We start from the raw sequence: 17,464 nt of genomic DNA, 5'->3' as shown, positions 1-17,464 counted from the left end.
TGAAGTTTTTTATACAGTTAAGTGATGTATTTAACATACAACGTTGAATTTGTTATGTTTAAAAAAAGCACAAAAGGAGGACTGTAAGCCATGTTGAAGTGATATTATGATTAAAAAACATAAGAAACTGAGCTACATAAGAAGTAAGTAAAGAACTTGTAAATTTAATTAAACACAGTAACAGAGAGAACACTAAAGGTTCAAGATAAAGGTACTGGTAGATTCATTCATTTACCAATAGTCTTATTCAGAAAGGCTTAAAGACCAGAGAGACCAACTTAAGCTTCTTCTGGATCAATAACACTCCAAAGACACTTGTCGACTGCCGGCATTGTACGACTTCCGATCTGCACATATAAACAGGTTATGGAGAATAAGATATAGTGACAGGTGTTTATGATAACAGCAGCAGAAAGCCACAGTGATGATAAATGCAGCAATTCTGATTAATAGAATCGTCAAGAAAACAGAATTTAAGATGCTGGATTGAAAGAGGAAGTGGCGTGAATGACACATTGGCAATGAATTCAGGGAACGACAACATTGATCTGAGTCCAGAACAGAACCGGGGAGCTCGTCTTCAAAGCGCATAGCTGTATAGGGCTAAAAGTGGAGCTGGATATTCATATCTAACCTGGCACGTTTCCATAACTGCGCTGTACATGCCACCAATTACTGAACAACACGTTTCTAAATCCAGAGCATCGTGAACAACTCAGCCTGTGTGTAAATGTAGACAGACTTCAGCTTGTGGGGGAACAAATGAGAATGAGATTGAATTACTATGATCCATACGTTGTACTTAGTCTATCAATGTAATAATTAAGGAATAAAACACTTGGATGTGTGCTGTTATAGAAAACTAATCAACAGCAGCGTGATGTGATGAAGCACCACTCCAAAGTTGATTGTTTTCCAATAACGGCACGTCGCTAAAAGTAAAGTGTTTTATTCCTCTTGTACCACAGTGTAAGAGCCAAGGATTAAAATTTGTAATTATTAAATAATGACATTATACTTTTTTATCCATTTATAGTTACATTTAATGTCATGCAACATCCACAAAACAAGTTAGTTCCTATTCTCGCTTATATTATAGCAGCTATAAAGAGCCATTCCTTCACCAGCCTCTTGTTTCCTCTCTCTTTTGAAGTTAATAATTAAAAAAGGCTTTCCCATGGTGAAAACATAAATTTTACAGCTTTGCCTCTGACTCTTACAAAGTGCTGACACTGGAGACTCCTTCCATAAATGTTAAATAAATGTCTCCTTAGAGAAAATGTCAGCATACCAGTTATACTGATTATACATTTTTATTTGTTAAATAGAAACCCTGTTTTCAAATGTTTTACAAGACCTGTGAATGAGCTGTTACTATAGAAACAAACCTTCTGACCAATCAGAAGTAATAGCTCAAAATAGCATCTCATTCCTAAATGCAGTTTTCCTATTAAACATTTAAATATACAGTAAAATGCTGCAGCCTTCTGGAAGCTGTGACGTTCATCGATGTCCATAAAAGTGTGGAATCTAAACACGGCCTGATTTTATCAATCAGACGATATATTGTTCACATCCTGACTAATTAATTACCTAATTTGCACTCAGTTTTGGAGTTTTAACTCACTGCACCTGCACACACGTGTACCTTTATGCCAGTGATAGTCTGAGTGTCTTATATCAAACCATCATTGCAAGCATTTCATTCACCATTACCTCATACACATCAAAGTGTCCAAAGTGTCTCTCTCTCTCTCTCTTTCTCTGTCTCTCTCTCTCTCTCTCTCTCTCTCTCTCTTGCTCCCTCACACCAACACTCTTTCTGTCCTTGTTTGTAATCTTGTGAACTTTTATCCCAGCAGTGTAATGATTTTATGGCCCACTGAGACGTTATTGCCTCTTTCACAACACACATCCATTTACTCCCTTTAATATATAACCGCAAATGGTTACCTTTATCAAATGCTGTTTATCGTGTGTGTGTGTGTATGTGTGTGTGTGTGTGTGTGTGTGTGTGTGTGACAGGGTAAAGGACATGAGGTAGAAGGAAATCCTCAGGCTATCTTGGACCCAGTTACACTTCCTAGAAATATTTCAGACCAGCAACATCTCACACTGTGAATGCTACGCTTCAGTCCATTGTGTTTAATCTTCCAATAAAGCACAAGGAGTGCACACACTCACACCAGCGTCAAGTCACACAAACACACACATCCGTGTATACAAACTCAGATATGTGAGACACAACTCAAATACACATACACAGGCAGCCTTTCAAAAAAAATGAACCAAACGTTCCTAGGTTTGTGCACATACAAACACAAACACACACACACACAGATATAGACATGGCAGGCCCACACCTTTAGAGGAACAGAGGGAGGTCTTGTACATCTGTAGAGCAGTGGAACAAAATAACGGAACATCTAACACTCCCTAAACACACTCTCCAAATACTTCCCTTAAATAACACATCACACATTCAGCCTCTTGAGCAGCAGAAGTTTGGAGTGTGTTTAGAATTAGGGCTAATATTAGCGTTTGTGTTCCGTCATTCAGAAAAAGCAAGACATTCACTTATTAAACGCTGATACAGAGCTGGTACAACTGACACACTATCTGCTTTTTTAACGGAGGAGAGGAGACAAGAAGGAAGGAGATGAGATGAGATGAGATGAGGAGACAAATGAAAAGGAAAGGAGGAAGGAGACAAGACTGGGAGGAGGTGAGAGGAAAGGAGAAGAGGCAAGATAAGAGGAAATGAAAGCAGAGGAAAGAAGACAAGAGAAGAGGAGATGATAGGAGAGGAGGGGAGATGAGGGGAGAGGAGAGGAGACAAAAAGAAAGAAGAGGGAAGCAGGCAAGAGGTGACGAGACGAGAGGAGAGGAGACCACAAAACTAAAGGATAGAAAAGAAGAGACACAACAAGACAACATGAGAGAACAGGAGATGAGACAAGAGAAAAAAGGCACAGAGTAGAAAAGAGAGGAGACAAACTGAGAGGAGACATGAACAAAGGAGAGGAGATGGGATGAAATGAGACAAAATAAGATGAGTGGAAGGAAAAGAGATGAAGAAATGAGTCAAGATGTTTAAGTGCTGGTGTGTTTATTGGGAGTTTGTCTAAAAGAACACAACAGTGAAGGAAATTAAGGAGCTATAACAGTTAGAGAAATGGTTGGGAGCTTTGCTTGTTCCGTTGTGTGTGTGTGTGTGTGTGTGTGTGTGTTTGTGTGTGCGTTTCAGCTGTTGATTATGTCTCACACATACACACACACACACACCCCTCTTCCTAGGCCTCTCTCATGCCAGGCACCACTCTAGACCACCCGCCCCCCCAACCCCCAATAACACACATTCCGGATCACTATTTTTACACACACACACACACACACACACACACACACATACATATATACACACACACATATATACACACACAAAGTCATGGTCAAATCAAGATACACTCCAACTCTGACTCGAGCCAAAACCGAATGTCGGCTCATTAGAACTTGATATATGACAGAAATCACTCATCTTCATCTGACAGTCAGTTCTACTGCAATAGACTGTGTAAGAAATAAAACATGTTGGGCGTGCTGTTATCGGAAAATAATCAGCGACACAGTAGTGTGATGTGGCCCGACGTGAAGTGGAGTTACTGTAACCACCCCAAAGTTGATTATTTTCTAATAACAGCACGTCCCGAAGTGTTACATTCCTCTTATACCTCTGCGATTTGTCGATTATAATAACATTTTTACATTTATTATTCAACAACACATTGTGCTTTTTAACCATTAATAGTTACATTTAATGTTATGGAACATCTGTGAGACAAGTTAGACCAGCAAACTATGAGCTATCAGAAAATTTCGTAGTAGATTCCATGCTAGCTAGCTAATAAGATAAAAAATATATAGCTTGTCATTTTCCTGAGCGGCGGAAAACTTACGTAAAACTTGTCCGGAAAAGCGCTTGTCTTCATTACAAATGCCACAATCAAAATACGTGGAAGGGGCTACTTGCACAAACATTTGCACATTTTATATTACATTACACTTGTAATTGCAGTATTTTCAGTTGGTCTTTGCAAGAGCTCCCAAAGATGAATGTAAGCGATGTTCAGTGGATATGTAAGAATACTTGCGAAGTCCCTTCTAGTAAGCTGGAGAAAGGCTTCAAAGTGCATGGTTCATCATAAATAAGCAACTATGAAGGTAAGAAAATACCTATTAATGGAAACAAACACACATGCTTATCTTAGTCCACACAGTTCACTGAAAAGTAGCTTGTGCTGTTGCTAACGGGGCGTCTTCATCTGAAAGGATACCGCTAATGAGATTAATTTCACAACAAGTACTTTAAAGTATTATGTGCGATTTTCTTTGCCAATTTACCACATATATATATATATATATATATATATATATATATATATATATATATATATATATATATACATATATATATATATATATATTTTAAAGGTAACCCATTCGTTAACGCATGTTAGCCATGTTATCTGACCCTCTGTGGTTTTGGTTTAGCTAGCTGATCTTGCGTGAAATGTCTGCTACAGACCTTCATATGTGTAGAAATGATGAAATGTCATGACCTAGCTTTGCTTATCATCGTCTCGTGAGCTGGGAAGCTGTGGAAGCTTAAAGCTGTTAAATTTTGAAGACTCTCTGCTGAGAGGGATACAGCAGTGCTCATTATACAGTATTTCTTTATTTGTCTTTGAGTAGCCCATTTACTAGCTCAGAAGTCAAAATCTGCTGATAGCTCAGAGATCGCTAGCTCGTTAACGTTTCTAAGTGCATGGAAAACTGTTAGCTGTTGATATGTGTAATTGAAGTGTAATTTTCGTCACATGGGGTCTTTTGATAGAAATTTTACAAACAGTTCTGAGGAAAATGTTGGCATTTCCTATATTTTTATCATGTTTCTATTGCCATTTTGCCTTTATATTGCTTGTAAAAATAAAAATACATAAAAAGGTTTGATGGCTATGTGCTAGGTTGATTGTTAGCCTCAGTCATTCCCAGTTGCCTAGCAACAGTGTTCTCACAACTTAAACCCCTTGAACAGGAAACGTATTGTGAGTTTGTCTTCCTAACACAAAGATTACAGAAAATACAAAACAAAACAAAGTAATCTGATTAAACATTTAATGTTAATACTTCGTTTTAAATATATTATAAGCGTAAAAGACAGCAAGAGATTAAAAAAGCAAGTGAGTGCTGATGATAGGGTTAAAGTGACCCTCACTATGGGTGAGCGGGTGAGAGTATGAAAGTGCCCCACACACACACACACACACACACACACACACGCACACACACGTTTGTCTGACTATCCTTCTCAGGACCTTCAGTTTGGTCCCCAGCAAGATATAAAAACATGCTCTCTCACACAGACACACACACACCAACACACACACTACTACTACACAGATCTCTTCTCTCGTCTCTCATTCACTTTCCCCTCTCTCCCCTCTCTCCTCTCCCCTCTCGTACCCTCCTAACCCTCACCTCTCCTCCCCTCTCCTGCCCTCTCATGAGAAACTTTTCGGAGGCCCCCAACTCCAGCCGGGTGCTGTGGTCTCCTCCCTGGGGGCGTTCTCTTTCTCTTCTTTCACAAAAGGAAAACAACAGCCGTGTTCTCTCCATCTTTCTCTCTCCCTCTCCCTCCATCTCTCTCTCACACAACAGTCAGGTCCCTAGGGAGCACCAGGGAACAATCACACACTCAAACGAACACACACACACACACACACACACACACACACACACAGACTCCAAGCTGACGAGTAGTGAGTTAGTGAGTAGCCCAGAGTGTGGAGTGTGAAGGTAAATATGTAAGAAGTTGTCAAAAAACTGAAAAAAATGAGGTACAATCAATACAAAGAGGTGGCACGGGCAAAGCAAACACTAAACTCTGTCACCTCCAGAGCCAGAAAGGCGAAGAAATAAAAGAGGAAAATGAGGAAGTGAGGAAAAGCAGGTGATAATAAAGTTGTGATAATAAGACAACTTTGAGAAGTAACAGACAAAAGAAAGTTAAAGAAAGAGAACTAAAGTGTCTTTATGGGAATTGTCTATTTCCAAGCCTCCAATCGAGCCAGCTAGAAAGCTAAGTATGACAAAGATGCTGAGAAAAAAAAATAATGGCGCTATTTAAGTCTGACAAATCTTCCTCCAAAATTCTGCAATAACTCCAAACTTCTGGCCCAACATGAGACAAAATCCTGAAAAATCTTCCAGGTCTGAGATCTTGCCAAAGATTTTGCTTTTTGCTTGCTAATAAGTTGTTGTAATATTTGTGGGACAGACGTCTTCAACATAACCAAAGCTGGGAGCTTGCTGTCACATCAAAGAGAAGAGAGAGCAGTGAGAGTGTCCTCAGGGGGGACCTCAGGGTCCTGTGTCTGTCACACACACACACACACACACACACACACGAAAACGCGCCATGAAGACCAGAGGGAGCAGCTGGAGACCTCACACACCAACACCCACTAAAAATACTGATCTTCCACCTGCCTGCCAAGCGCACACTAATCAATCACTCACACACACACACATGCGCCAATAGGCAAGCAGACGACTGCACGCTGACTAGCTGGCCTCGCTGACTGGAAAGATTAATCACAATAAAAAATGCTTTGCATTTTATTGACTTATAATAAAATAAACTCCCTAGATGATGATTTATACTGATACAGTGCAGGCACATGTCCTATAAATGGAAACTAGATAAAGTTATACTTCCCAAGTGTTGTCACCAGTCATCCCAGGTGCCAAAATTTTTGCACAGAAACATATGGGTGGAAAAATCATCGCAATCGTCACAGAATCGTCCTGGCTTTTCTACCAGACAGTACGACACAGGGATCTTTAATACTATATGACTGGCAAACCTTTTTTCCATATGTCCTTTTAGGACAAAATTGTAATTTTAGCATAAAATCTAATGATTCCGATTCGATTTTTATTGACGTACTTACAGTAATGATTTCATCCGATATTTCCATCCGATGCGTCCGATATTTTGTTCTATTTTACATTTCCTGCTCGTGATGCACTTAATAAAACCTGCTTCTTCAATTTAGACTAAAACCCAAACAGCTATCTATTCACTACATGTGCTCACTACATAGAGTGTACTGTAATGCTGCTGCAGTCAATGTCTGAAAGAACACCATGTGAATTTGCAACCTTAAGTATTTGTATTTTGTTGGATTTTAGAGTAATCTGACAAAGATTGCATTCAAACCGTTCTCTGCATTCACTATAAATAAATTATTGGCACCCTTGGCTTTATCTGGGTCACTTATTATTACTGCAGGCCAAAAATATCTGTCGCATGCTCACTAATTCTATCCACATCTGGCATTTGGAGAAAAAAAAAATCAATGATTTTGCAGTTACACACAATAATCTCACATGGTGAAAGAATTCTTGACTTAAGGTTGGCAGGCTTAGTAATGTGACGGCCGATTTAGCGCTATTGCCACCAGAGATAGCCAAACATAGCCACGTTCTGGCAGTGAGTGAAATTTTTGATGGTTATCTAAAAGCTACCAGTAAGAAGATGGCATAGGATTATGCAATAGTTACAAATACAGTAGCGGCATTGACCAAATGCAAATGAAACATGCTAACGGAGTGGAAAAACGTCCTTATTACCTCAAGCTTACTTTGAAGAATGTTTCTGGTTGTGCAACGCCAATTTTTTGTTTATGCAACACCATTTTCTGCACGCAAGCAGAATGTAGTAATTTTCTTTAATAGCACATCTGTCATTCTCACGTGTCTTATAGAATTCAGACAAGATTTTATTGAGATCATGTCCTACAGTGTGACAATTAATAATGTTAAAAGAAATCACACAGTGTAAAAAAGGTTTAATTTACAATGATAGAAATATTATTTTGCCGTATAACACTGCTGTGTGTGAAGGCAGTGCTTTATGAGCAGGGTCAGCCTATGAGAGGACACTTTCAGCACTCAGCCACAGCGAGTCTCAACATCAAACAGATTCCTGACCCTGACTCCCCACTGTCCTTCCCATATAGTCTACATTTTACAACATCCCCCTTTCAGACACACACACAAACACACACACAAAACTTGTGTGGTATAGTCAGTCCAGACAAACAGGAATGGTGAAAACTATATTTCTTACGATAGAATAGAAGTATGTAAGTAAAATTAACCACAATTTGATTCGCAAAACAAACATCCTCACAAAAAAAGAGAAGAACGACGTGTTCACAATCAAGAATTAACACCCGACTCCAATCATCTTCATCTTCGAGCAATAAAAATCACACGTTTGCATATGTTTGGCGCTTGTTTCGAAATACAAAACAGTGATGCCAACGAACAAAGCAGCCCCAGAAACCAGATAGCTTGAAAAAGAGGAAGGTGGAAAAGAGCGCGCGCCATCAGTGAGCACTGCCTCCAACTTTAACACGCAATTAAATATTAAGCTATCTTAGAAACGCTTTGTTGAACTCAAAACAAAGCGAACGCTTCCAAATAAATATTTATGGTCAGACACACGTCTTGCTCCGTTTTGTTCTTTCTCCCTCAACACTGTGAAAACCATTAAGCTCACAGGACTTAATAATTTATGTGAAAACACACACACACACACACACACACAAAACTCTGCTGAGTCCAAATTGTTCAAACAGTCCAAGTTTTTCAGCAGGGATCCGTACGCAGCTTTGCCAAATCACTTCAAACCATCTGGCAAATGCACACGTTTTCCTGAAGGCCTATCTAATGTTCTCCTAATGTTCTCGACTCCTCATTAGAACCAGTCAATCAGATCGTGTAATTTCTACCTCGAGGGTTTGGACAATTTCGTCCTATTCCATTGTGTCGTAAAGGATGTATACATTTATAAGTTTGGTTACCTGAAGAATCGCTCAGACTTCAAGACTCTTAGCTCTAAGAAGTAACAAATGACTAAGGGTCGTATTATGTGCTGTGGGAAGAAATGAAAATGCATTGTAAATGTATCCACATTATGATTTAAAGATGGCATAAATCAGGTTATAACAGATATAACTGGCCAGGCTATACGACATGTGTCTCTCTCTCTTAATGTGTGTCTCTCTCTCCATGTGTGTCTATGTGTCTCTTTTTATGTCTCTCTCTCTCTCTTTCCATGTGTATATCCCTCTCTGTGTATCTGTCTCTATACGTGTATCTCCCTCTATATGTGTGTCTCTCTCAATGTATATCTTTCTTTACGTTTCCCTCTATGTGTGTGTGTCTCTCCATGCGTGTCTCTATCCAGGTGCGTCTCTTTTTGTGTCTCTGTGTGTCTTTCGCTATGCATGTAAGTTTCTTTATATCAGTCTCTTTCTTTTTGTGTGTCTCTTCATGTGTGTATCCCTTTCTGTGTCTCTCTGTGTCTATCTCCATGTGTCTCACTATGTGGGTGTGTCTCTCTCTGTCTGTTTCTCTCCATGTCCTTTCTCCCCATGTATCTCTCTCTGTCTCTCAGTCTCTTTCTGTGTCTCTTTCTATGTCTCTCTACATGCATGTGTCTCTCTGTGTCGCTGTGTGTTTCTCTTCATTTGTGTCTCTATCTGTACGTGTCTCTCAATGTATGTATCCCTCTCCGTGTATCTCTCTGTCCCTTTCTGTGTCTCTGTCTCTCTCTGTGTCTCTGCATATGTGTATCCCCCTCTGTGTATCTCTCTATATGTCTCTCTCCATGTGTCACTTTCTTTATGTGTCTGTGTGTATCTCCTGTGCGTATGTCTCTCTGTGTCTTTCTATTTGTCTGTGTATCTCTCCGTCTCTTTCTCTACATATGTGTCTTTCTCTCTTACAAAAGATTATCAAGAAAAACGGTAAGGTGATTATGTCTGATTGGCTCCAGAAACAACTCAGAGGATAGGAAAAAAATCGGAAGTACTTCTAACTGCATAAAAAACATATCCATATAATTACAGAACATTTAGACAGGAAGCTGCAAATATTTAAAGTCTTTAATTCTTACAAATATAGGAATATCTGTCAAACCTTGGGAGTTTCTTTCTCTTTATTTTGTTCTAAGGGTGTGCAAACTTTTGCACTCAGTTGAAAATAACTGTAGACGAAAACAACACAGGATAATCTTTAACCATATCACAGTAATGATTCTCTATGTCTGTTCAATTTATTACAATGCCCTTCAAAATCACATTACAGCTGTAATAAAAGCCCTACATCCAAGTGTTCATGGGACTTTCTGTGAAATGAGCAAGCTTCGCTCCTATCTAATCACTCAGAATACAATAAAGCTTCCAATGCCAAAAATTATCACCTTTGTTTTATAACAGCAGGCCTCGTCCTGGCATTTAGATCAATATACTTCCAAAAGTGACAAAAACAACAAAGGACTTTTATCAGTCTAGTTCAGATATGGCTGTACCATCATGTCAACATTCACTACAGTGTTTTTTCCTTCCTGTTTCCTGTATATCCAAGAAGACAAGCTGATTTTCTGCCTGCTTTTTTCTTCCCATACCAGGCAAGGCTACTCCAAATAAACTCTGCTGGTACCAAATGACCTTCCATACCAGCAGTGACAAAGCCTTGGGTGGATACAGTCAACTATCACATGACCTTTCGCTGGAGAATGGTAATAAAGCAATGCTGTTTTGATTTAGATTTGAGTTGTATGTAAACCCTTGTATGTGTAACCTTTCTTTTTTTTAGATTCCAATTGTTGTGTAACTTATGTAAAATCACAATATTCTTCAAGATCTTCAAAACAACACAAAGCAAGTGTATAGACCATCAATAGGACAGTGAAGACGTCGCTTGCATCAATGTAGAATCCATAACAAAATGGTAGAACTTGGGAAACATCAGAGATGCGTTTCTTTTCCTTTTTCACTAGATATTCATCTCCATTTTTATCAATCTGCTTCCTCTTGGGAGCAGGCCACTGTTAAAAGGGTTCCTCAGGGGTTCTATAATAGTTAATGTTTCAAGCATTTTACAGAAGTTTCATCCTCTTGGAACATTATGCGAAAGGAAGATCTCTCCACTCTAGACTTCTATGTGAAACCATTAATAAGTTCCCCCAGCATGAAAAATCAAAAACCCATATTCTGACAGATCTCTTTCATTGGATATACATCTCCATTTCCATCAATCTGGGTTTTCTTGGGAGTAGTCCACTGTTAGAAGAAAGGTTCCTCCAGGGTTCTTATAATGTCTAGAGATTTATAAAGGAGTTTTATCAGCTTGGAACATGGTGTGAAAGGAAGACCATCCACTGTAGATTTCTACATAAAATCTTTAATAGTTGCCTCAGTTGGACAAACCAAGAACCTGTATTCTGGCAAATCTCTTTCACTGGCTATTAATCTCCATTTTCATCAATCTGACTTCTCTTGGGAGTAGTCCTCAAAGGTATTTATAATGGCTAATGGTTTGAGATTTCTGAAAGGGTTCTATCCATTTGGGACCTGGTGTGAAATAAAAGCCTCCATTGTAGATTTCTACATGAAATCTTTAATAGCTCCCAGAGCAGGACAATCCAAGAACCTGTATTCCAACGAATTTCTTTCATTGGCTATTAATCTCCATTTTCATCAATCTGAATTCTCTTGGGAGTAGTCCACTGTTAGAAACAGGATTCCTCAAGGGTTCCTTTAATGGTTAATGGGTTGAGATTTCCTAAGTGGTTCTAAAGGGAACCTGTTGTGAAAGAAGTCCCTCAATTGTAGATTTCTACATAAAACCAAGAACCCGTATTACGACAAATCTTTCCCTTGACGTTCATCTCCATTATCATTAACGTGGTTTCTCCTGGGAGTAATGCATTGTATTAAAAAGGCTTCCTTGTGGGTTCTTATAATGGTTAATGTTTCACGATTTGTAAAGAAGTTGGAATAGTTGGAATATGTTGTGAAAGAAAGCACTTCCATTGTAGGTTTCTACGTAAAACCTTTAAGAGTCCCTTCAGTTGGGCCTGTATTCCAACAAACCTTTCATCCTTCACTGGATAGATCCATTTTCTACAATCTGGCTTCTCAATTGAGCTTTCTAAAGGAGTACAATCTACTCAGTGCCTTTTGTAAAAAGGAAAGCCCTTAGTTGCAGGGTTCTGTGTAGTGGGGTAGACGATGTGGCAATATTTAAAGACATTTCTATGACACATGATATGTATCATGATATATAGGGTTACATGTAAAATTTCTGTATGTAGTGCAGGTGAAATTTGATGAGTTCAATGACACCTAGAAAATTCTACATCGGCTGCTTCCAGAATTTGCACTTGGTAAACCATATTTAGAAAAAGAGATTGCATTAACCATTACATACGAAAAAGTGCACTGTGACATAATTTTTCATGCCATCGATATTATATCATAATATCAGCCAGCCCTACTACATACTTTCTACTTTCTAGGGTTTCCCTCACCCAGCCAATCCAAAGGTCGGTTTAAGGGTTGTAAGAGTGCACCTACTGCTGGAATAATCATAGCCTTAGAGACAGTCAGAGCAACATTTCTGCCATGTCTTTTAAACATTCACAGGAACAAAATTACACAAAAGCCTTGGCCAAGCAGGACTCTGCCTTCAAATCTGCTCAAAATAAAGGCGCTTAGAAGGAATGCTGCTTTCTAAATAAGACAGCTCCCGAAAAATGTGACTACATGGCCCTATGGAAGAATAGTGACATTTTTAAGCACCATTATACGAATATCCTGTCTGTTATCAGCACTATGGTCTGATATATTCACTCTGTGTTTAGCTGTTTCATAAACATTCAGTGGTTTCTCTCAGAAAGAGGTGGAAGAATATTTGCATGCGTCTTAAAAAAGCTGCAAAGTGGCCTGCCTTTTTCAAGTGGACTTTTTAAGAGTGGTCTGACGGATCTCACCCCACACCCCCACACACACCCCTCCTTCGCTTTCTCAAAAACTCTTTTGAGACATGGCGGACCCGCGACCCAAAAAGAGGCTTATGCTTCCTCAGAAGTGCTTCCAAAGCATTACGGCTCTTCTCAAACAGCGACGTTCTTGTGTGTTTACCAGGATGCCAAATCACAGACAGGCTTGCGCTCCCTCCCTTCCCTTCCCCTCCTCCTTTACTCAGTTGCACAATGCAGCCCTGTCACCAGCCCGTCATGCTTTCAAGCCCACCGTGATCCATCGCTTTCCATAGAGCACCGCGTCTGTTTTGAACCTTGACACATTCTTTCCTCTGTTGCTTAAATAAACCATTCCCGTGCATTTGACGGGAAAAAAAAGTAAACCTCACCTTTCGTCTAAACACAGAGGCATTTTACCCAACACCTTGGGTATGTCCGACTATTTTCATGCACTATTTTTTCCCCTTTTTTTTCTCTTTTTAGCACAAAAACGACTGCCTGTCACGTAAACAGACTGGACCTTTGTAAATCTCCTAAACAGATGTCTCTCATCCCATCATTCTCATGAATATGGTTGACTGCTTTCATGGCAACAATAAAAAAAATAAACTTTAGTGTGAAGTTTCCCCCCCTAGACTCTTCCTTTTAAAAAAAAAAAATTCCTGTCAGGTGCAAACAGACTCTGGTCCTTTGTAAAACTCCAAACTTGATGCTTCCCATCATTCTCAGGAATGCGGCAGACTACTTTCATGGCAGCAGTGAAACGTTTTTTTGAAATGCACACCCCAACTTTGGTGTGAAGTTCTTTTTTTCCTTCCCATCATCTCTTCCTTTTAGCAAAAAAAGGTAAAAAAAAAAAAATCATTTCACAACAACTTCACCTCATCTTTCGTATAAACACAGAGACATTTTCCTCAAGCAGAGAACACCTTGGGTACGTCCGACTACTTTCATGCCATTTTTTTCCCTCCTCTTCTCAGCAAAATATGAGTGCCTGTCAGGCGCAAACGGGATCTGGACTTTTGTAAAACTCAAACAGATGTCTCACATCTCATCATTCTCATGAATACTTTCACTGCAGCCATAAACAAAACTTTGCTGTGAAGTTTTTTTTCCTTCTCTCAACTCCTCCTTTGAGTCAAAAATAAAAAACTAAATAAAATTGTAAAAAAAAAAAAAAAAACAGGGCTCCATCACAGTCGGTGCTTGGACCCCTAAAAATGATTATCTGTTAGGTGCAAATACTTTGGTCCTTTGTAATATTCCTTGATGTTTCATATCAGTCTTAGGAATGTGTTAGACTACTTTTTGTTTTAAGGAATGTGCCAGAACATTGTCATTTTCCTCCTCTCTTCCTTTTTAGCAAAAAAAAAAAGCCTGCTTGTCAGGTGCAAACACACTCTGGACCTTTTGTACAATCTCTTAACCAGACATTTCCCCCTCCCATCATTCCCAGGAATAAACATTTTTTAAAAAAAAAAAGTTCCCGGCTCTACCTCAGGCTTCAAAGGGAGCATTTGCAATTGTAGAGAGCCCGTTGGCAGGCGTTTTAAAAGCCATTCATTAGCGGGTGTGTGGATTGAAAAAACTTCTCCCATCGCAGCTCAACATAACGGTTCTGCCTTTTGTAGTTAGGCTCGGGCCGCAAAACAAAGCGTCTTTTTTTTCTGTGTGTGTTCCCAGCTTGCTGCGCGATACACGCTCAGTATTGTTCTTGATTATCGAAAGCACAATGCCAAGATCATTTTCCAAGCGCAGGAACCCATTAAGGGGGGAAAAACGGGGTGGTCTTTAAGTCGGCCAAGTCACAGAAAATGGCAAAGCCGGGAAACAATTAGAATTACAACAAGAATCTTTACACCAGTTTGCTTACACTGTCTAATATAACAGCAGCATAAAAGTGATTCTGAATGATGACCTGGAGGAACCATTTTTCGTTTCCTAAAGAACTTTTCCTAAAATGCACATCATCTAAACCTTTGTGGTGTGAAAAATTCTTCTGTTTTTGTGGCACCAACAGAAATGGTTAAGAAATTCTCCAACAGAAAGTGTTTAGCAAAACAAATAAGAGATTTGAATAAGAGACTAAATCCCCAAAGTCTTGACTAGTGTTTCTGTGACCAATTTAACATGTTAACAATCATAAGATCATTCAATTAATCTTTCTAGATTGTAAAAAAAAAAAAAAAGCTCAAAAATAAAAAGCATGTTGTTAAATTATGTTAAAAAAAAATTGTATAACTGATTTCAAATTTCAAAGCCCTGAACTACAAGTTGTGAAAAAATCTGAAGTTCTATGTCATTGTTTAACTTAGTATCTCACTATTTCAACTTAATAAGTCAACATTTGAGGATATTATGTCATTATTTCAACTTAATATCTTGTTATTTTAACATATTACTTACTTATGATCAATCATTAGATGTGTTAACTCAATTCTACTAAAGCAACATCTGGAAAAACAACTATAAGCTAATATTCCTCTTATTAATAGATTGTAGAGTGTTAGTATAATAATACCTAATCATCTTAACTTTTCATAATTAAGTCAAAGTAATGACAATATCTTGAAATAATGTGTTGTTAAATTGAACTAATGAGATATTAATTCGAAATAACCACAAAATATCTTGAAATAATGAGCTATTAAGTCTAAATAGCAAGATAACATTTAAACAGCAACAGAATATCCTGGAACAGTGAGTGATTCAGTCGAAATAACAAGATAAAATTTACATTCCAACATAACGCCTTGGAATAACTAGTGATTAAGTGGAAATAACAAGGTACAAAAGTCGAAATAATGATATATTAAGTCAATATAATGAGTTATTAAGTCAGAAATAATGATATATTAAGTTGATATAATGACTTATTAAGTCTAACAAGTTATTATGTCGAAATAATGAGTTATTAAGTTAAGAAAACAAGTTATTAAGTCTGAAATAGTGATATATTATGTCGAATTAACCAGTTATTAAGTCAAAATAACAACTTATGTCAAAATATTGAGTTATTAAGTTAAGAAAACGAGTTATTAAGTCTGAAATAGTGATATATTATGTCAAATTGACCAGTTATTAAGTCAAAATAACAAGTTATTGAGTCAGAAATAATGATATATTAAGACAAAATAACGAGTTATTAAGTCTAACAAGTTATTATGTCGAAATAATGAGTTGTTGAGTTAAGAAAACGAGTTATTAAGTCGAAAATAGTGATATATTATGTCGAAATAACCAGTTATGAAGTAAAAATAACAGGTTATTAAGTCGAAATAATGAGTTTTAAGAAAACGAGGTGTTACGTCGAAATAATGATTTATTAAGTCGAAATAACGACTTGTTGTGTTAAGAAAACGAGTTATTAAGTCGAAATAATGATGCATTAAATCAAAAAACGACATAAACGACGGAATAACGACACAGCACGACACATTTTCGCAGCTTGCGGTTCAGGGCTTTGACGAGAAGCGCCGCAATGTGAAGTGCGGTGGGGCCACGCACGCGCCAGAAAGCGAAGCCGCAACGCACAAAACACGCAAACGCAAAAGTGTAAAAACACCCCGCACATGGTTCATACGTGTAAACCCCCCCCCCGGCACGAGCCACGCACACAGGTTTCTTACCCTCGCTGAAGTCCCGCAGGTACTTTTCTGTGCACAGTCCTGCTGTTCCAGCCGAGCGCTCGTGCAGTAATACTTCTGCTTAACCAGCCAGTCGTCCAGCCCTTTCCTCGCCAAGCAGGCATTCACTACAAAACTATCACCTGCCACGAACAGCAAGGAAAGTGCATGTAACACGGGATTGCACAAGAAGAATCAAAACAATAAGGAGAAAGTCTCCAAACTTGTGGTTCGGTTTGCGCCAGAGGAAGCGCGTGGGGCACTTGATTAAACCCCAGCAGCTCTACTGAGGGCTCTTAATGAATTAATCCCAAATCTCTTCCATACGCATGCAACTGGATGGAGCTCACTCACCTTCCGGGCTTTCCCTCGGTTTACAGATCGCAGCTTTTGACAGGAGAAAGGCACGGAAGAATGGGAAAAACGGGAAAACGGGAAAACGGGGTTAGTGGATAGAAGTACAATAAGAAAAGCGCTTCATCAAAAGCAAGAAAAATACGCATGAAAATCAAACCCTTACCATGTTTGGAATGGAGTTTACCCATTTCTCCGCATCAGACTGCAGTAATAAAACATCAGATCGGCTGTAATCCAACAAAACGGAAGCGTGATTTCGATCCCCGACGAGAGCGAAACGCGCGCGCGCTTACATCCAACACAGAGCCCGAGCGCGAGTGGCGCTTTGATCCCCCTCACGCGCGCGTTCTCCCTCCCAGCCCCGCCCCCTTACGGCCCTCCGGGTTGCCAGATTCACTCCACTGTTTATCCTCCTGATCAGAGTGTCACCCTGAACCCCACACTGGACAATAAGCCTCAGGATGGACAGAAACGTCAGCTGAAGACACTGACAAGGCGTGTCCATGATTCCCTGATAATCAGTGTGTCTGTTAACTGTGCGTCTTTGTAAAACTATTGGTTGAGGATGTAAATTCCCGTA

At 39.0% G+C, this 17,464-nt stretch overlaps 1 protein-coding gene across 1 annotated transcript in view; it reads right to left on the bottom strand.

Moving 5' to 3' along the window:
- nkd1 (NKD inhibitor of WNT signaling pathway 1) overlaps window positions 1-17,218 on the bottom strand; it is a 42,380-nt gene extending 25,162 nt beyond the window's left edge. The window contains exons 1-3 of the mRNA XM_026937743.3: window positions 17,048-17,218; window positions 16,882-16,914; window positions 16,531-16,670 (exon numbers count right to left, since the gene is read on the bottom strand). Coding sequence (XP_026793544.3) covers window positions 16,531-16,670; window positions 16,882-16,914; window positions 17,048-17,072 — 198 coding nt within the window. The 5' untranslated portion in view covers window positions 17,073-17,218. The remainder of the gene's footprint in view (window positions 1-16,530; window positions 16,671-16,881; window positions 16,915-17,047) is intronic.
- Between the last annotated feature and the right edge of the window lie 246 nt (window positions 17,219-17,464).

The sequence above is a fragment of the Pangasianodon hypophthalmus genome, chromosome 25, assembly GCF_027358585.1.
Source record: "Pangasianodon hypophthalmus isolate fPanHyp1 chromosome 25, fPanHyp1.pri, whole genome shotgun sequence".
NCBI classification, from domain to species: domain Eukaryota; kingdom Metazoa; phylum Chordata; class Actinopteri; order Siluriformes; family Pangasiidae; genus Pangasianodon; species Pangasianodon hypophthalmus.
Note: the sequence above shows the minus strand (reverse complement) of the source record. Positions and strands in the feature narration are given on the sequence as shown.